General features: G+C 29.3%; 1 protein-coding gene across 1 annotated transcript; it reads left to right on the forward strand.

The window, feature by feature from the left end:
* The first annotated feature begins 4,216 nt into the window (after nt 1–4,216).
* Nucleotides 4,217–16,818, forward strand: LOC135929459 (sodium/potassium-transporting ATPase subunit alpha-1-like). The gene is made up of 20 exons (XM_065466060.1): nt 4,217–4,276; nt 4,684–4,743; nt 4,974–5,177; nt 5,253–5,366; nt 7,007–7,141; nt 7,192–7,309; nt 7,639–7,907; nt 8,454–8,652; nt 8,797–8,908; nt 9,031–9,163; nt 9,301–9,663; nt 10,101–10,237; nt 10,363–10,580; nt 12,207–12,308; nt 12,735–12,889; nt 13,263–13,357; nt 14,171–14,345; nt 15,322–15,452; nt 15,761–15,862; nt 16,698–16,818. The coding sequence occupies exons 1-20, from the start codon at nt 4,247–4,249 to the stop codon at nt 16,816–16,818; spliced, it is 2,973 nt and encodes a 990-aa protein (XP_065322132.1). The 5' UTR covers nt 4,217–4,246.
* The last annotated feature ends 1,996 nt before the right edge of the window (nt 16,819–18,814 follow it).

Here is an 18,814-nt window from a genome sequence, read left to right on the forward strand (position 1 = left end):
ATATTATCTTGCCTATTGTTGAGGAGTGTATAATAACGATAAGATCCTAAATCAGGTTTGTGTATTTGACAGGCCAAATATGGTCAAATACGGTCTATGACCAAATTCAAATGTTTTTTAAGGTAATATTAACTTTATTTAAAAAAATCTATAATATTAATTTTAAAATATTTATTAAATTTATTATCATTCAATATAATTAATGTTTCGTCTCGATAGCAGAGTCTGGTACTGATTCATATTCATATCATTTTTTTATTTCCTGTTGTCAAGATGTTTAATCGGTTTATGTTTTAAAAATATCAACCCAAATCGACCAATTTATTTCTAAAGATGAAGTAGCATAGGCGTAGCCAGGGGGGGGCAAGGGGGAATTTCCCCCCTTCAGAAATTTATCACTTTTTGTAAATATCATTTTTAGCTAATAAAAAATATCCACCTTAGTCCCCCCCACTCCCTGACCCTCAAATATGTATGCATATATCTTAAATAATAATTTAAAAGAAAGAATGTAAAAGTTGATATTTTTTTTATAAAACTATTCATCATAATTTATAGATTTTTGGGAAAATAAATTTATAAATATATAAAATGAATTAAAAATGTTTTTTAATAAATGGAATATAAGCCAAAGATAAGTCTTAACTCTTAAGACAGAAGTGAAATGTATTATAAATATTAATAATAGATCCATAAAATTACTAAATAATATAATATATCAAATATATTTTTTTATAAAGTGAGTAATTTTAATTTATTTATCTTAATAAAAGTAAAATATAATTATAAAACTATTGAGAAAATTAAATCATAAATTAAAAAAATATTAAAGCACAATACAAACAGTAGAATATTATATGTCGTAGATTTACAGTATATTATCAAATGACAATCAAGTAATTTTTACCAATATAGCGAATTTTATATTTTACAGAAAACTATAAAATATTGATAAGGACATCAGAAAATATCTTAAGACATTGTGGGATGAATAATATGAAGATTTAATTTAAATATCATTTTTACTTAAAATAAATAGATGGCGTTAAATAATTAAATGCAAATTGTTGCTATATTTAATATCAAGAGCATTGATTAGTAAAATTTGTTAAATTATTAACTGTAATATATTCTCTAACTGTCAAATATGTCTGTAAAAGTGGAATTTTACCTAATATTTTATCACTAATTCTATATAATAGAGTAAAATCAACTATATGTCTACTTACTTTTTATAAATAAATTTCTTATAATTGTTTGGAATAAATTATTACCATGCTTTTATATTAAGGTATATACAATACAAGTAATCTATTATATTTTTATTTTATATAAACTAATAAAAGTATATTTCGTATTTGTTCCAGGCCTATTTTTTTTATTAAAATTTGTAAAAATATTTTATGACCATATATAGATTAAAGTAACCCGGCCGAAGGCCGTGGAAAAGAGGGCCAAAGGCCCGCCCAAAAGGGAGTCTAGGGGCGAAGCCCCCAGTAATTTTTTTATTTCCCCCCCCCCTTATGAAAATCCTGGCTACGCCTACTTAGTAGAACTAGGAATTGTTAGCAAAATCCCATTTCTCTTATGGGTACGGTGAACAAATTCAATTTACTGCAGAAATCTGATTGTTTCTTATGGAAATTACTGTTTTCCACATAATTTTCTATTAAATATGTGGCCTATACTTCTGAAATTTATGTTATCGCTAGAAATATTTTGATCATTACCACCTTGCTAAATGACTAATTCTGTATTATATCATATACGTCATTAAATGCACTACTAATAGGTTGCCCCTCTTGATTTTTGAGACCCAATAAATAAGCACAATTGTGATCACAATAACTTTTTTTCTTTTTTTCTAACATATTTTTAATTTTTTTTTCTTTAGATTTTTTAGAGTATTTGATCCTATTTAACCAGGTCAAATAATCCTCCGGTCAATTGACTGACTTGCTAACCCTATCCTAAACAGACATACTTAAATAAATGAGATATGAACCTACCTTTTGTTGGATAGTTAGAAAATTTGATAGGATTTGGGAATAGATTCATCTTTATAAATGTTTAAATCACATTCTGATATAAGATTTTATGTTGAATCATTTTTTTTATCTTCAAATATATTTAGTATATTTTTTATATCCATTTATATATCACTAAGATTAAATCACGTTTTTGTATAAATTTATTTATAACCATATAATAATATATACCTGATTAATCAAGAAAAATCTTCACTATATATATATATAATGAATATATTCAGAAAAAATGTAATCTTTTCTTTTAACTAAGTCAAGTGTCTTAAGATCAGAATCTGTGATTAAGGCTGATAATTGTATCTGTTGACAAGAGGGGAAAAGTCTTGTCAATAAGAATATTAGATGTCGGTCTTGAGAGAATTAATATTTTAGAATAACGTCTTTTATTCAATATTTTTATAAATAGAATATTAGATGTCGGTTTTGAGAGAATTTATATTTTAGAATAACGCCTTTTATTCAATATTTTTAAATTGATAAAATTAACTGATAGTTTTTATCATATAATCTCTTTTTATATCCAAGGTCAATCAATCATGTAAAAATGTATACGTTATCCAATTTACAAAATATAATATATCAAACGATCGCCTTTAACCTTATCTAAAATGAGAAAGTATATTAATACAAAACGAATATATCGTTAAAAAGAATATATAGTTACTAACATGTAACACTATCAATTATCCTTATAATTCTTGCTCTATTATTTAGAATTATTTTATATCTTGAACTTAATTCCCTAGCTATTAAAAATGTGTCGCCTTTTGAAATCGATCTTAGGATCCTTGACAACAAATATAAAAATTGAATTCATATTCTTGATATATTTTAAAATATATTGTCTATAACTATAAATTTGGGACTGTTTTAATCCATTACCAGGCGCACAGCCAGTAATTATCTACAGGGGGGTGGCGGGATAATTTTTCTAATATTGAAAGGAAAGGAAAGCGCTTCGGGCAGGGTTTGCAAACAAATGGGCTTATTAAAAGTTTCATATTTTTATATTGCTATAAAACTCATGTAGAAATATATTTTTTATTGAATCAAGTTTAAAATTTCGGCAAATATCTACTTATTTCACAGTTTAATAGCTCATAAAATAAGTGAGCCTCATTATAAGTTTAATACTTTTATTTGTTAAAAAATCATGTAAGAATATAACTTTTATTGAATCAAATTTAAAATTATTGCAAATATATAGTTATTGCATTAATACAAATAAATCATATATAGATTTGATAAAAATGATATTAATTGATAAATTATAATCGCTTCGATATTTTTAAGTTATCTTGATATGTACTTATATATATATATAAGAGTATCCAGTTTTTCTTAAGGAAGGAAAACACTATTAGGTGGGAGTTTTCGCCATAAATCTTATTGAAGGTCTTTAGGAATTAATTGTAGGCCTTGGCTATATTATATTTTAATAAAAATAAATTTGAGGTTTCACTTATTTTTTTATAAAAATGATTTTATTTTCTATATATTTTGAATTATAGTCGTTATTTTAAAAAGTTAACTTTTACAAAATTATTTCCAATTCTTATTTATAAAGATATATTGCATACATTTTTGAAGAGAGGGGATATGTAGGGTTAACCTTTTTATTAACTTAAAATGATGTTCACGAATAGGCAAATTTATTATTTGGGGATTTGGTTATGCGCCTGATATTATATCTCCATCAAGCAAAATGTTTTGGTTAATATTTTTTTGAAAGAAATTGACATTTTTTTTATGGGGGTCCATTAAATTTTCAAAAATTTTTGGGGAACTCCCATGCCACCTGGGTTGCGGGCCATTGTGTTACACAACTGCCTGCAGATCTCTGATAATATATATTATATGATTGCGTGTAATAATATTTTAAATTATAAAATACAATAAATATATAGTTTCTAGAATTGCCACAATGTTTATTTAACTTCTTAAATTTAAAATATCAATTAATAAAAAGAAATTTAATGTAAAAAGCGCTTTATATTTTTATTAAAATAAAACCCCCTTCAGCAACTCATCATAAATATATTCTTGATTTTCCACTAGCATAATTAGTCAAAAAGCTACTGCAAATTTCTGCATTTCCCTCATTTGAGATTAATTCACATGTTCCAAAGCATCGCAAATCAGTCGATAGCAAGAAAATTAGGATTTCGTGGGAAAAGGAAAAAAAAACGTCCTCAGAAATGGAGGAACTCAAAAGGGAGGTGGAAATGGTAAAAAAAATAAATTTAACATATATTTTTTTTAAAAATTTGATACGAAAAGGTTGAATTTTCAACTAAGAAAAGGAGAGAAGGAAAAATGTGGAGAAAATAAAAAAAAAAGGGGAAAGAGAAATAAAAATAAAATATAGGGTTAAAAAAAATTGAATATTGAAGATAACTAAATATAAAAGATTAAAATAAGAAAATGGATTAGCAAAAAAAATGTAAAGAAAAGAGAAAAAAATGAAAGGAGAAAACTATATTGATTGCATAGCTTGGCAAAGTTTGATATCATTTTATAAGAAACAGTTTTTCTGATTAATTAAACTCAATTCATTTAAAAACTATAAATATTTTTAACAGGAAGTATGGACATTTCTGTCATTCTATATCTAATTGACGATTTTTATTTTTAGGACGAACATATAATCCCGCTCAACGAATTGTATAAACTCCTAGGAACCGATCCTATAATGGTAATTTATAAATATATGATTCAAATCTTCTATTTTATTATCACATCTCATTTTAATCCACTAACTATCCCCTAATTACCTAATTAGATTAAGAATAAAAACTGTTGGATACCAAATAATTTTTACCCTAAAAACCGAACTGATTTGTTTCGAAGATCTTAATGGAGAAAATTTTTCTTAAATATATATGTACCCCATGTCTAATTATATATGTGTTTGCGTATCTGCAGGGTCTGAGTTCAGAAATCGCTGAATACATATTGGCTAGAGATGGACCAAACTGTTTAACACCACCAGCCGAAACCCCAGAATGGGTAAAATTTGTCAAGCAACTATTCGGAGGGTTCAATGCACTTTTGTGGATCGGTGCCGTTCTTTGCTTCCTGGCATATTGGATACACTCGGTTACGTATAGGGATGTCCCTAAGGATAATGTTTAAATATTTTTTTATCCAATTAAAACTCATCTTTATTTTATTTTTATCACACCTAAACAAACTCGTTACCAGTTATATTTGGGAATTACACTAATGAGCGTTGTCATAATTACTGGCATGTTTTCTTATTATCAAGAGGCGAAAAGTTCTAGCATTATAGAATCCTTCTCCAAATTGATTCCGCAGGTATGAATCTCGTTTATTGTTTATTTTTTTAAAATTTAATCAAAATTATATCAGGATAATTATTGAAGGTATGACATGACCTATTAAAAAATAAATACAAATAAAATAATAAATTAAATTATTCATATTTGCTTCTTTTGGAATGATTCAAATAGTTTACTATCTGTTCTCGTACGAATAATAAAATATACTATTTTTATTTGACTGTTATAATTATGAATAGCAAATCATTAAACTCGTTCAAAAGAATCTAATACAAATAATTTAATTCAGTTCATACTTTAAAAAAAATAAGTCTACCTTTATATAATATTTATATTATGTGTTCCTACAACGCATGGTTGGGGACGACAATACGAGAATTTAAATATTCATTGGATATTTTAATTTTTTAAAAAATTATGCCCGATAAATGATTGTTTATTTCGTAATTTATATGTGATCAGAATTGGGTGAAAATTAAAACACAGGGAATCGGGTTTTGGGGAACTGATGTGGAGAAAGAGTTTGAAAATTCTGAAAGTTAGAATCACTTATAATCTTTGATCAGAGCATGCGCGTCGTTGGCTATGTGGTTTGAGAGTCCTTCATATTTTTTAAAGATATGGATGTCAGGTACGTCCTCCGTAGCCTATAATCTATAATCGGTGCCTTTTCTCTATGTCCTTTCTTCCTTTCTTCCTTCCTTCCTTATGAGCCATACCAAAGTCTACAGGGATTTAGAAAAGACCTCATAAGAATTATTTTTATTTTTAGTGGAGTAAAGTATAAAAGCAATTGAAGTTGCTAATCAGATTTCTACAATTTGTCCTTCAACGAGAGAAATAAATAAATATTCCCTTCAACCTCACAATAATAATTTTTTCTCGGTTAGCCATTACCCTACACTTTGATGCGAAAGGTTTGACCCTCCTTCGTTCTTTAGACTTAAAAATAAGCTCTTTAGAGGAAATCCCTTCGAGTTTTATCACTCGAAACAAAGAGTCCAAATTGTAATTCTCAAAGGTTCATCTATCAATCTAATATATTTCCTCTTTTTTTTATATTATGATTTCATTTTTAATACTTTATTCGTTATTTATTTTTTTGTTATAAAATGTTTCATATAGTTTATAATATTCCTAATTTGTATATTTTTACTCCTAAGTAGAGATCTGCAAAGTTAGGCCCGGCCCGTACCCGGCCCGAGAAGCCCGAACAGGCTTTGGGCTGGGCTCGGGCCTAATTTTATTTAAAATAATCGGGTTCGGGCCGGTGGAATTTTTTTTAAATATATCTAAATTTATCAATTTTATATTGAATTTTTTATGTAAAATTAAAATATTTGATTTTATTAATTGAAACTAAACGACATATAACATATGTCTTTTATTTTGAGTAATTATAAAAATTAATTTCTATATTTAAATAAATTCGGGCCGGGCCGGCAATATAAAAAAATTTCGGGCCGGGCTTGAAAAATTAGGCCCGATGCAGACCACTACTCCTAAGAGTGTATCCAAAGTCAAAATTTTATTTAAATAAAAAGTATTTTTGAAATTTACGAAATCGAGTTGAATAATAAAAATTTTAACTTGTTAAATTTCTTTTAAAAATATTATTGAAAAATATACCGAGTTTATCTAAAATAAAATTAATAGCATACAATGGTGTGGAGAGACGGTAATAAGATGGAACTTAATGTTGAAGAGTTGGTAGTTGGGGACATAGTCGATGTACATTTTGGTGATAGAATACCAGCGGATATACGCATTATAAAATGTCATGGATTTAAGGTTATATAAATTATTAATTTATATGTAATATTTAATATACAATTAATAAGGTGGATAATTCATCATTAACCGGTGAGAGCGAGCCTCAACCTCGTTCACACGAGAATACCAGTGAAAATCCGTTGGAAACAAAAAATCTAGTATTTTTCTCAACCAACGCGGTGGAAGGTTAGTTTATATTTATACCTAATTAAAAATGTGTCCTGCCTAATTCTGCATGTATATATATTCCTTTTCTAGCTTAGGGTTGTACGCCTATGTCTAAAGTATATCATTCTAGGCTTACTTATATATTGAAAAAGTTACATTGACCCACAAAAATAAAATTAAAATTAAAAAAAACTCGTTCCCTTCCCGTTCCTCCAAAATTAGTTCAAGCCAATGATACCCAAAATTAATCGCTGATACCTAAAATATGATCTTATCACAATCTCAAATAAATTTTTCTGACAATTTTATCCATAGAATAAAATTAATTTACACTATTATGCTCACAGGAACGTTAATTGGCGTTGTAATACACACTGGCGATAGAACCATAATGGGGAGAATAGCAAATCTAGCTGCAGGTCTTGAAGCAGGGCAAACCCCGATCAATAAAGAAATTCAACATTTTATTCATATTATAACAGTAGTAGCCGTATTTTTGGGATTCACATTTCTTGTAATCTCGATCCTAATGAATCACAACTGGCTAGACGGGATTATATTTCTGATTGGCATCATAGTGGCTAATGTGCCTGAAGGCTTGCCTGCTACAATCACGGTAAATAAATTCTCCTTCACTTTCAAATTTTTAAATAATTTTAATATTCACTTTTTTTAAAATAGTCTTCATATTTTTTGGCTCTATTTATGGAATCTTGTATAGGATCCAATATTCTCTAACATTTTACTATAATCTATTCTATCTAAAATAAGATTTGAATTTCTAAAGAAAATTCCAATATTATTATGGATCTCCTTTTCCCTTTAGTATCTAAACGTTCAGATGCAATTCATTCCTCTAATAATTATCTGAGTCTAACCATAACAAGCTTTAGGCTTCTTTCGTATAGCAGGAGTATCGAGATTTAAAAAATGATGGGTTGTTTTGGAATTGAACACTTAACGTCAGTGGGTGGCTTTAATAATACTAGTGAGATAAAGAACCGTTAATAATTAATTAAATTTATCTTCTTCTTTGTTGGATACAAATAAATAAGTTACTCAGATAAGACCAAATATAATGCTAATTATAATATAGCACAGTTTATTAGATGGCCCTTTTTCTCTAAGTAATTATGTGTTATATTTTTATATTAACTCTCAGGTATGCCTAACTTTAACCGCTAAACGCATGGCCTCTAAAAATTGTTTAGTCAAAAATCTTGAGGCCGTTGAAACTTTAGGCTCCACGTCTACCATATGCTCGGATAAAACGGGCACTTTGACCCAAAATAAGATGACTGTGGCACATATGTGGTATGATGACAAAGTTTGGGAAGTCGAAACCTCCGAAAACCAAGGAGGTAAATTTTTAAAAACCTTCTAATAGCCCCTACTTATTTGGCGTTTGTGTTGTTTTTGTTATACAAATATTTTTCGCTAAAATTAAATTATACTGTTATATTTATTTATGAAGTAATATTTAAAATGTATTAAATACTAAAAAGTGGTAAAGAATCGAAACAAAAATGAAACGTGGGAGGCTCTGGTACGAATAGCAGGCTTGTGTAACAGGGCGTACTTCAAATCTTACCAGGATAATGTACCTATTATGAAAAGGTCAGTTAGGCTTGGAAGATACATCTCATTTATACAGAAGGTTCTTTGGGAATCAACGTTCAATTATTTCTTTAAAAAATTTTTAAATAACATAAATTTTACAAATATATGTATTAATTTAGGGAATTCATAGGGGATGCATCTGAATCGGCTTTGCTAAAGTGTGTAGAGTTGACGTATGGGAACGTAGAACAACTAAGGATGCTTTATAGAAAGATTGCGGAAATTCCTTTCAATTCTAACAACAAATACCAAGTAGAATTTTATAATTATTTTAGGCATGATTTAAAATTTATTGGTAATTTATTTGTTGATTTTTTTTTTGTCATAAATATTCTTCCCATTTATTCTTTTATCATACATATAGTTTATTAATTCACTAATTATTAAAGGTTTCTATTCACGAATCTCCTAAACTTCTCAGACATTTACTAGTCATGAAAGGAGCCCCGGAGTGTATTTTGGAGAGATGCACTACAATATTGATTGATGGTAAGGAAGAGCTATTAACGGACAAAATAAGAGAAGACTACAATAAGGCCTACATGGAGTTGGGTGGAAGGGGTGAAAGAGTGCTGGGATTTTGTGATTTTTGGTTGCCCCTTGAAAAATTTCCTAAAGGCTTTGTTTTCAACACGGAAGATGTAAATTTTCCTCTTGAAGGCTTCAGATTCGTAGGTCTCATGGCTATGATAGACCCTCCCCGGGAGGCAGTCCCTGATGCCGTAGCTAAATGTCGTGGCGCTGGAATCAGGGTAAATATACATCTTGATGGAATGGATGAAACATTAACATTCGATTCGCTAATTTATCATCTAATTAATTATAATAGCTATATTAAAATTTAATTACAACAATTAATTCCCTAATAATATATCAAATATCAATGTATATTAAATTTTCATTATCGGTAGAAAGAATATGATTTATTATTAAATCTTATTTAAATAATATGTTAAGTTTGCAGAATTAGGGTAACATGGAGATTTGCATTTTTGTCAAGATCATATTATTGCGCTTCTAAATAGTTTTAGATAAATAATGTAGGATAATTTTATCAACATCAGATAATAGTGTATAAATTTTTATAGCTTAGGATTATTAACATATAGGAGGAATTCATCTAAGAACATTGTTTAAAGTAGTTAAAATAACGATAATATATATTTATGTAATTGTTATTTCTCTAAAGGTTATAATGGTGACGGGGGATCATCCAATAACAGCCAAAGCTATTGCTAAGCAAGTTGGCATAATATCGAATACCAGTGAGACTATTGAAGATATATCCGCTCGGTTGAAAATTTCAATCGATAAAATTAATCCCCGGTTAGTCTATATTCTTTGACGAAATCTTGATATCTAATAAATTTCCAAATGTGTTTTTTTTCTCCCTCCTTTCTCCCCTAATTAAATAATTAGAAGAACCATTTTATTTTATATATTTTTCACAGCGACGCAAAGGCGTGCGTGGTTCATGGCAGCGACCTTAAAAAAATGAGCCCAAAAAATTTGGACGACGTTTTGAGATGGCATACCGAGCTGGTTTTTGCCCGCACGTCCCCCCAACAAAAACTCTTGATAGTGGAAGGGTGTCAGAGACAAGGAGCTATAGTAGCTGTAACTGGAGACGGGGTCAACGATTCTCCGGCTCTCAAGAAGGCGGATATTGGTATTTCCCAAAATATATACTTCTCTTAAGTTATTTTTTATTCACTTTGTTATGGATTCTAGGGAAATTGATAGTGGCAGGTTTCTAAAGAATAATATTTTTAAAAGGATATTTTTCCATATTTTATCATAATAAAAGATAATTTGAATTTATCTATGATAAGGACAACCCAATCGTAGAAATTTTTTTTTTTTACTTAACGTCATAAAATGAATTTTTTAATATAGTTTTATAATTTAAAAATCCTAAAAATGAATAAAAATAGACTTAAACGAAAATTTTTAAAATAGGCCAGGTTTGGGCCAAAAAAATTGATAACAGGATTTATAATATACTATCGTTAAAGCTGTATATTATTGATATTGCTACACGAAAATCATATGGCAAGTATAAAAGATATTTTTTGTTGCCAAATGGTAAAATATCATTAATATTAAAAATGTGCCAACTATATTTGGCTATATCATAGGCCTAACAAAGATTTTCCTACGTGGGTAGTGAATAGGGTGGGGGTGGGAGGATTAGAGTAAATTTGGGTTTACTCACATTCTTTTCTATGAAAAATTTTAATTATAAGTTCTTATTTTGTAAAAAATTGCTAACTTATGCTTATTTTTCTTTTAATTATTATTTATAAGGACATGTTGTAATCATTTTTTGCGGAAGAAAGGATTGTGGGGTAATGTTATTAAACGTCTCAATTTTTTAAAACGGCTAACCCAATGAGAAACTCTTCAAATTTTATAAAGGCCAAAGGTGTAATGCGCACGCCCATTTTCTATGCCTGGGGAACCATATATCGAGTGGTTCAAAATAATTTTATACCCCTAAAAGGCTTAGTTTATTTTTTTAATGAAATTTCGTATATATTATTTTAAAAAAACATATGATAATTTACTCAATTTTTTTTTTAGAATTTGATTATTTTAAAAAATTGAGATGAATAGGTTTCCATTATGTTGGACTATAGCTGGGCGATCCTTTTTATTTAGAAATTTTTCTCCTATTATATATTATTAACAAAAATTTAGGTTACCAAGCAAATAAGATTATTATTTATAATTAACATCCAAAAAAAATCAAGCGATTATTTTGTAAATCAAATTTATTAAAAGAAGATTTTGAGAAGAGAAGAATTGGAATGCACAAAATTTGATTCCCGAATTTCTCTAGGAATTATTGTGTTCAAGGCTTTAAAGCTAAATAAGTGATTCATATCCCGTAAACATGGGCCCCGATTTAAATCTATCGTAATCATATGCGGTAAAGGTTAAGTTTATAAAAATAGGCTACAACCTTGAAGATATGTAGACACTCGATAGAAAAATTGAAGTAAGGAATATAATTTTTGCAAGAAAAAAAATTACATCAACATTGAGGAGATCGTTGGACATATCCATCACGCTATTATTTTGATACCTCTTAAATTCATTTAAATAAGACGTCAGTCATATTCTGTCAAATTTTAGTATTTCTTATCTCAAAAAAAATATGAGGGAAAGTTACATATATTCTTTATTTAAATAGGAGATTATATAAAAAATAAAAAAATTATGAAATTAAAAACGCGGCCATTTTTATGAGCCATCTTTATACATTTTTTTTACAATTTATATAAATAATCAGGAGTTGCTATGGGAATAGCCGGAAGCGATGTTAGTAAGCAAGCAGCTGATATGATTTTGCTAGATGACAATTTTGCCTCGATCGTTACTGGAGTAGAAGAAGGTATATATATTTTTTTTCATTTAGTTATACAACTCATGATTGTTAATGATTGGTTTTGGCAGAGGTATAAGAAAATCTTGAAAATATAGCATTTTAAGGTAAAATTTGATCAAAAATTTTTTTCGTCAAAAAGAACCTTCAGAAATATATGCTCAAATATAATATCTTCTTCAAATTCGGGTTCTGAGTAAAGAAACCTATATTTAGCAATTTAAAGTTAAAAAAAATTTTTTCATAAAATTAATTGTACATTCACCTTCATATTTAATCCAAAATTTCCAACCTGAGTAAGAAAAACAAATAGGAAACCGTTTTGAAAAACTTCCAAATTTTAGATAAATTTAATAAGACGCCCAGGTAATATTAATAGTCCTTAATTCGAATAGAGTTTTAGTGTCAAAATTTTATTCACTATTTTTTTTTCAGGCCGTTTGATATTTGATAATCTCAAGAAGTCCATAGCTTACACGCTGACGAGTAAAATTCCAGAGATGAGTCCTTTCTTGTTATACATACTTTTAAACATACCTCTGGCCTTAGGCACAGTGACTATTTTATGCATAGATCTCGGAACTGATATGGTATTTATTTATATACGTATAATAAAACATTCTTTACCGCTTCAACTATAATCAAATGAGATTTAAATAAACTGTAATTCTTTGAAATTTTATCATTCGTAAATTTAAAGAATTTGCGTTTTGTGTATTGAACTTTATATTTGCCATCTTACACGTGGTTGTCGGTAAAAAGAACTATTTTTACCTAACTCTAAAAAGTGCCCACAGTATAAAAGGTAGAAAGTCAGAGTTTAATTTATTTAGCATTAATAATGGGGCTATCCAATGATACAATTAGGTTTTTTTTTCGCAAAAGAGCAGAAATACCTCCCATAGCCCCGGTCTCCCTAATTAGATACAAACTATATACTCACCTACTTATTTAAATTAATAGGTACCTGCCATTTCTCTGGCGTACGAAAAAGGCGAGAGTGATATCATGAAAAGGAAACCGCGCAATCCGAAATATGACCAATTAGTTAACGAAAGGTCCGAAATCGAAATAGCAAATACAATATTGTTTATATTAAATGTTTATTCGTTTGGGTTTTGCCGATTTTGTGATGTATAAACTTTTATCAGCACTAAAAGTTTAAAAATTAAAATCGATCATAGCAAAATTTAAATAAATTATATTACAAGCACTTTTACCATATATTCATAGCTAATTAATTTTGTTCAAAAGTCCTATATTTTTTTACCGAGATTTAAAATTATGGTTCAATTAAATTGATGCAATTAAGAAAATATGATAGCTTTAAAAAAATATAGATTATAAAGAAAATATAACGTCTATTAGATTTTAATATGGGGAGAAATATGGGTGCTTGACTTTCTTTTTATAATAGATTATAATTGTAATTATACTTTTCAATTACTATTTCCTATTTTTTTATGATAATACAGCATATTTGCTGTTAAGATATTTTTTTGCTTGTATTGCCAGTGCCACATGATTATAATATATTGTTTAAAAAAAATTTCATTTTCGATATTCTTATATCCTAGGCGGTGAGTGCGTATATTACTTGCCCTATAGATCTGGATTAGAATCCTGCTAAGGTTGAGTTTTTATTGAAGCTAATTTAATAAATTTGAGCTACGATCTATGCTATGTAGTAGATAGGAAGCAAGCGACCTCATGATTCCACTGTTAATAAATATTAAAATGGATATCATTGTATTTTAGTAAACTTAGGCCGTTGTTTAGCAAATTGCTATAACTTTATCCATTTTTTTTTGTCTTACCATTTCTTTTAAAAATAATTTCTTTAATAATCTTCCATATTTCTTTTATTTCAGATTAATAAGTGTGGCCTACGGCCAAGTAGGTATGATTCAAGCTTTAGCAGGTTTTTTCACGTATTTTGTTATCATGGCCGAAAACGGATTTTTACCCAGTAGACTCCTAGGTATCCGAGTTGCTTGGGATTCGGCAGGACTCAATAATTTATCAGATTCTTATGGCCAGGAATGGGTAATAACTGCTATTTTAATATGGTGATCTTGACTTGCTTAAATTTAGATCCGACGATCTAAGTACCTCATTAATTTGAGAGATTTTGATCGAAATATTTAAATTTAAAAAAAAAAAAATTAAATATGAATAATTTAAAGGATTTCTTTTAAATATTCGTTTTCTGATTATTTTTAATAATTTATACAAAAAATGTTGTTTAAAATGAATTTATTACTCAGTGTTATATATCCAGATTGAGGCCCAGAAGATTACTGGTTTAATTTCCTACGGAATATATTTATTTTCTAAAATAAACTATTGGATTAGATCAAAGATTTATAGACCTCACCTAATCCAATGAACATGTTACTTCTTCCCTCTCGAATTTTTAAATACTCTAGCCTCCCCCACCTGTTCGCTTTTAAAATTTTACCCCTATCCCATATAAATTCACCCATCCCCCTCATGCCGATACATCCACCTACTAAATCGAAATTAGCAAAATATGGAAATAAAAACTAGGCCCCTCCAATGTTATTCAAATGGCGCCTCATAACCCCCTACATCTCTTCAATAACGATCTTGCGTTATACCCCTCTCTCCATTGGTAGAAATCTCTGCATGAGGCTAGGGTATGGTTTAAAGGGTTTACACGGGTTAGGGGTAATCTAAATTTAAAAAATCCTTTATTAAAATTAAATTTTTTTTTCAATTTAATAATGATTATGACTATTGGAAAATAATTCTATTGGTATTTATTTTGTTAAGCGATACATTTTACTCACATAAATAATTTTTTATTTATTTTTAACATCTAGTAGAAGTTACCTTATAGACATGGAATATTGAAGGTAGGCAATGTTTTACCATGGTCAATCTATGATTAGATTTTTAATTTTTATATAAATGTTTATCTCTGGAATTTTCTTTTCATATAAGGGAAAGTGGTGTTATATTTTTAAAAAAATCTTAATTTTTATGGATCGTATTACAGACTTATGCGAACAGAAAAATCTTGGAACACACGTGTCATTCAGCTTTTTTTGTATCCACAGTTATTGTGCAATGGGCCGATGTGATCATTTGTAAAACTCGGATGAATTCGTTAATTCAACAAGGAATGACGTAAGAACAGCAAGGACGTGTCCGTTCGTCTTATTTTTAAATCTTATAGGCTAAACAGATTTTGAACTAGATCATCTTCGTTTCATTAAAAAAATATTTTGGTTTGAAAAGAGTTACGCAAATCTATATAGACTCCTTTTTTTAGGCTGTTTAGAGGAAGCTATAAAGAGAGAGAGCTAAACAGACAACTCTTTAGAAATAAGACGAACTAGGACATGGCCTGATATCTTTATTTTTAATATTTTATAAAACATTAGTACAATTTTTATTGTATTATAAAAATATATAATATAATCATATCCATTTAGAAATTGGGTGCTGAATTTTGCTCTAGTATTTGAGACGGCGGTTGCCGCTTTTTTGTGCTACATGCCTGGTATGGACATAGGGCTCAGGATGTACCCTCTCAAGTAACATAACTTTAGAAATTGAATTGAGATTTAGCTTAAATTTAAATGAAAAATGTAACATTTAATTTTTATTTTCCTAACTAGATCATAAAATTAATAAAAAGAGTCCTGGGTAGGGTAGGGTAGGGGGCAAGAGATTCTAACCATCTATAGTAGGGCCAAGGAAACCGGTCCTATATTGAACTTGGCCGGACAGGCTAGGATCTAATCATAGAAATTGGGCACAAGAACCTATTTAAATATCGTTTTTCAAAAAAAATTTAAACATGCATTAAGCTAGTATTGCATTACCTGGTTAGTTATTACGTGCCTATCAATATTTTTTGAAATATCCGCCTTTTATATTATATCTTTGTAGTGCAAGATACTTCCTGATAATTATATTTTTTGGAATACATAAAATATACTATATTAGAGTCCTGCACGAGTTCGGTCGGGCACTGAACTCTTCGTAAAATTTTTGGTCATGATCTCGGGGTATAAAAAAGTATATATTTTTTAGACCGACTCAGACCCCAAGAATAATTCAGATGCGCTGTTCTCTATTTTCCTGGAATCATAGAGAAATCTGATGGCACGTATTAACAGCTGATCGAATTTAATTTTTATTTATTGAGATCAATTTTTCCTTAATAATATAAATAATTCTTCTCTCATTATTATCATATTTTGATTTAAAGATAATATAAATTTATCTTATCAAAAGATTTAAAAAATCGATCACCTTCTAAATTATATTGTATCGCATTCCACGAGGATTTTAGCCTTAGTTAAATCTATGCGATAATTACAAAAAACATTCTATTACTTATATTAATTAATCCACAAAAATTAGATTTTTTTGGTGGCTACCTCCTCTTCCCTTTTTTGCGTTGATATTTATATACGATGAAGCCAGAAGATATATAATTAGAAATGAGAGAGGTGGATGGCTTGAAAGGGAAACTTATTATTGACTACGATTGAAGGAACAAATTTATTTAAATTGTAATATCAAAAAACTATTTTATTATATTAAAAAAATTATTTACTATTAATATGTATGCAAAAAAATTGTTTGAAATATAAATTGTTATTAAATACATGATTATTTTATGATTCAATAAAATGTTAATATATTATATTTTTTGATATTACACATATAGTAAATAAAATAAGATATTAGTAATTTATGTAATACTAAATATAAAAATAAAATCATAAATTCAATATTAATTAATGAATAAAATTTAGATATAAATTGTAAGTAATTAGGGGGTATCAGTCATTGAGAATATGAAGCTGAGGTAATTGGATTTTATTATATTGAGGGCTAATCTTTGGCGTAGGTAGTAACCCTCGTTGGGATCTTCGGTTAGTAGAGATCCGTTTCCCCAGCTCTTTAAAGAAGGCAAGGGCGTGAGAGCCGAACGATGTTAGAGTCGTGGCGATTAGTGGTAGGAATGTGTAATTGGCCGGAAGCGTTGGCGAATATTTAGCGAGTTTATTCGTCTCGGCGTCTACTAGAGCATCTCTATTTATATTGGAAGGGGCAAGGGGATCGATGCATGAGAAATCCCAGGTTAGAAATTCCTCCCTCTTCCAAGGGATCATGGTAGAGCCATCGGGACGCTTACCATCAGAATTGTAGAGTCCAGTGGGTTCTAGGGTTGATGGGATACCGGCAGATTTTAGGGCCCTGGCAATAGTATCATTGCATTTTGAATGTCTAATGAATCTGCCTCTACAGCGCTTGCAGTGTAAAGAGTGACGGCCTTTGGAGTTGACCGGCGTTTGACAAAGGATGCAGTGATAGGGTATTACCATATCACAATTAAGTCTTAGACCGATGGCGTGACGTAGCTCATCATTGCTTAGGAGCTGGTCAAGGTTTCGCGATGGAAAAGCTTTGAGAAATTCATACCCGCTGTCTGCGGAAATGGAGAAGAGTAGAGAATGGTCCTCGGGTTGGCTCCTCGATTTAAGGTATGCAACGGAGTTGCCAACTAGAGGCTTATCCCAGTCCTTCTGCAGTGTCGATGAGGGAGGATCGACTAATGAAAGAGATTTCCATAGATCAATTGCCTGGGGAAGTAAAGGGTCAGGATGTTTTGTGAGTGCGTGTATGATGGGCTCGCAGGACAGGCGAGAGGATATGAACGCACTAACAGAGAATAGGGAAGGCGATCGTATGACAATGCCGCCGGATTTGGTTGGCAAGGTAGCTTGTAGCCAAGATAGGTCTCCGAATTTGAGATTGAGTATATCCTCTGTAAGGTGTTTAATCTCTAGCTCGTGTGCAGCGAGGTTGACGTCGTATTGGAAGATACGTGACGATCGGAGTGTATATAGAATTTTTGGGATTAGGAGGTAGTTCTTTAATAGAAAGAACGCTTGGACATCTAAAACTGAGGTCAAAAATAAATTAATTATAAATTAAATAATTTGTCGAATTGCGTTGTTAAAATAACGCTCTACTATTTTCAGTAGCTATAGCTTTAGCGCGCTACATTAAAAATAAATAAAGTAATAGTGGTAGCCAGCTTGCTTAATAAATACATATAAATTATTAAAATATATTTATAATCTTATAATTAATTCTAAAGTAGAGATCATATAGAGACAGAAATTTTCGTGGAAAATGTTAATAATATAGAATTTCCTTTTCCTCGCAAAATATTTTAATCTCGATAAAAAAATTAATACAGGGTATAAATTTTGTTTGAGAAAATACATATAGAAATTGACACTGTAAGGATCAAAGGATGAGAATAAATTTATTTATTTTAAAAAAAATATATACACTATTCTACAGATATCTCGGCATATTTTTTAATATTCATTTAATAGAAAACTTATGTCTAAAATCGATTTCGTAATTTTATCATGTATAAAAATTATTTTATTTAAATTTTCGGGACATGATGATCTCCTTGAATTTAACGTCAATCCAGCGGTAGAGAAAACTCTTTC

Source organism: Gordionus sp. m RMFG-2023, chromosome 5 (genome assembly GCF_954871325.1).
Source record: "Gordionus sp. m RMFG-2023 chromosome 5, tfGorSpeb1-WG-v2, whole genome shotgun sequence".
NCBI lineage: Eukaryota > Metazoa > Nematomorpha > Gordioida > Chordodea > Parachordodidae > Gordionus > Gordionus sp. m RMFG-2023.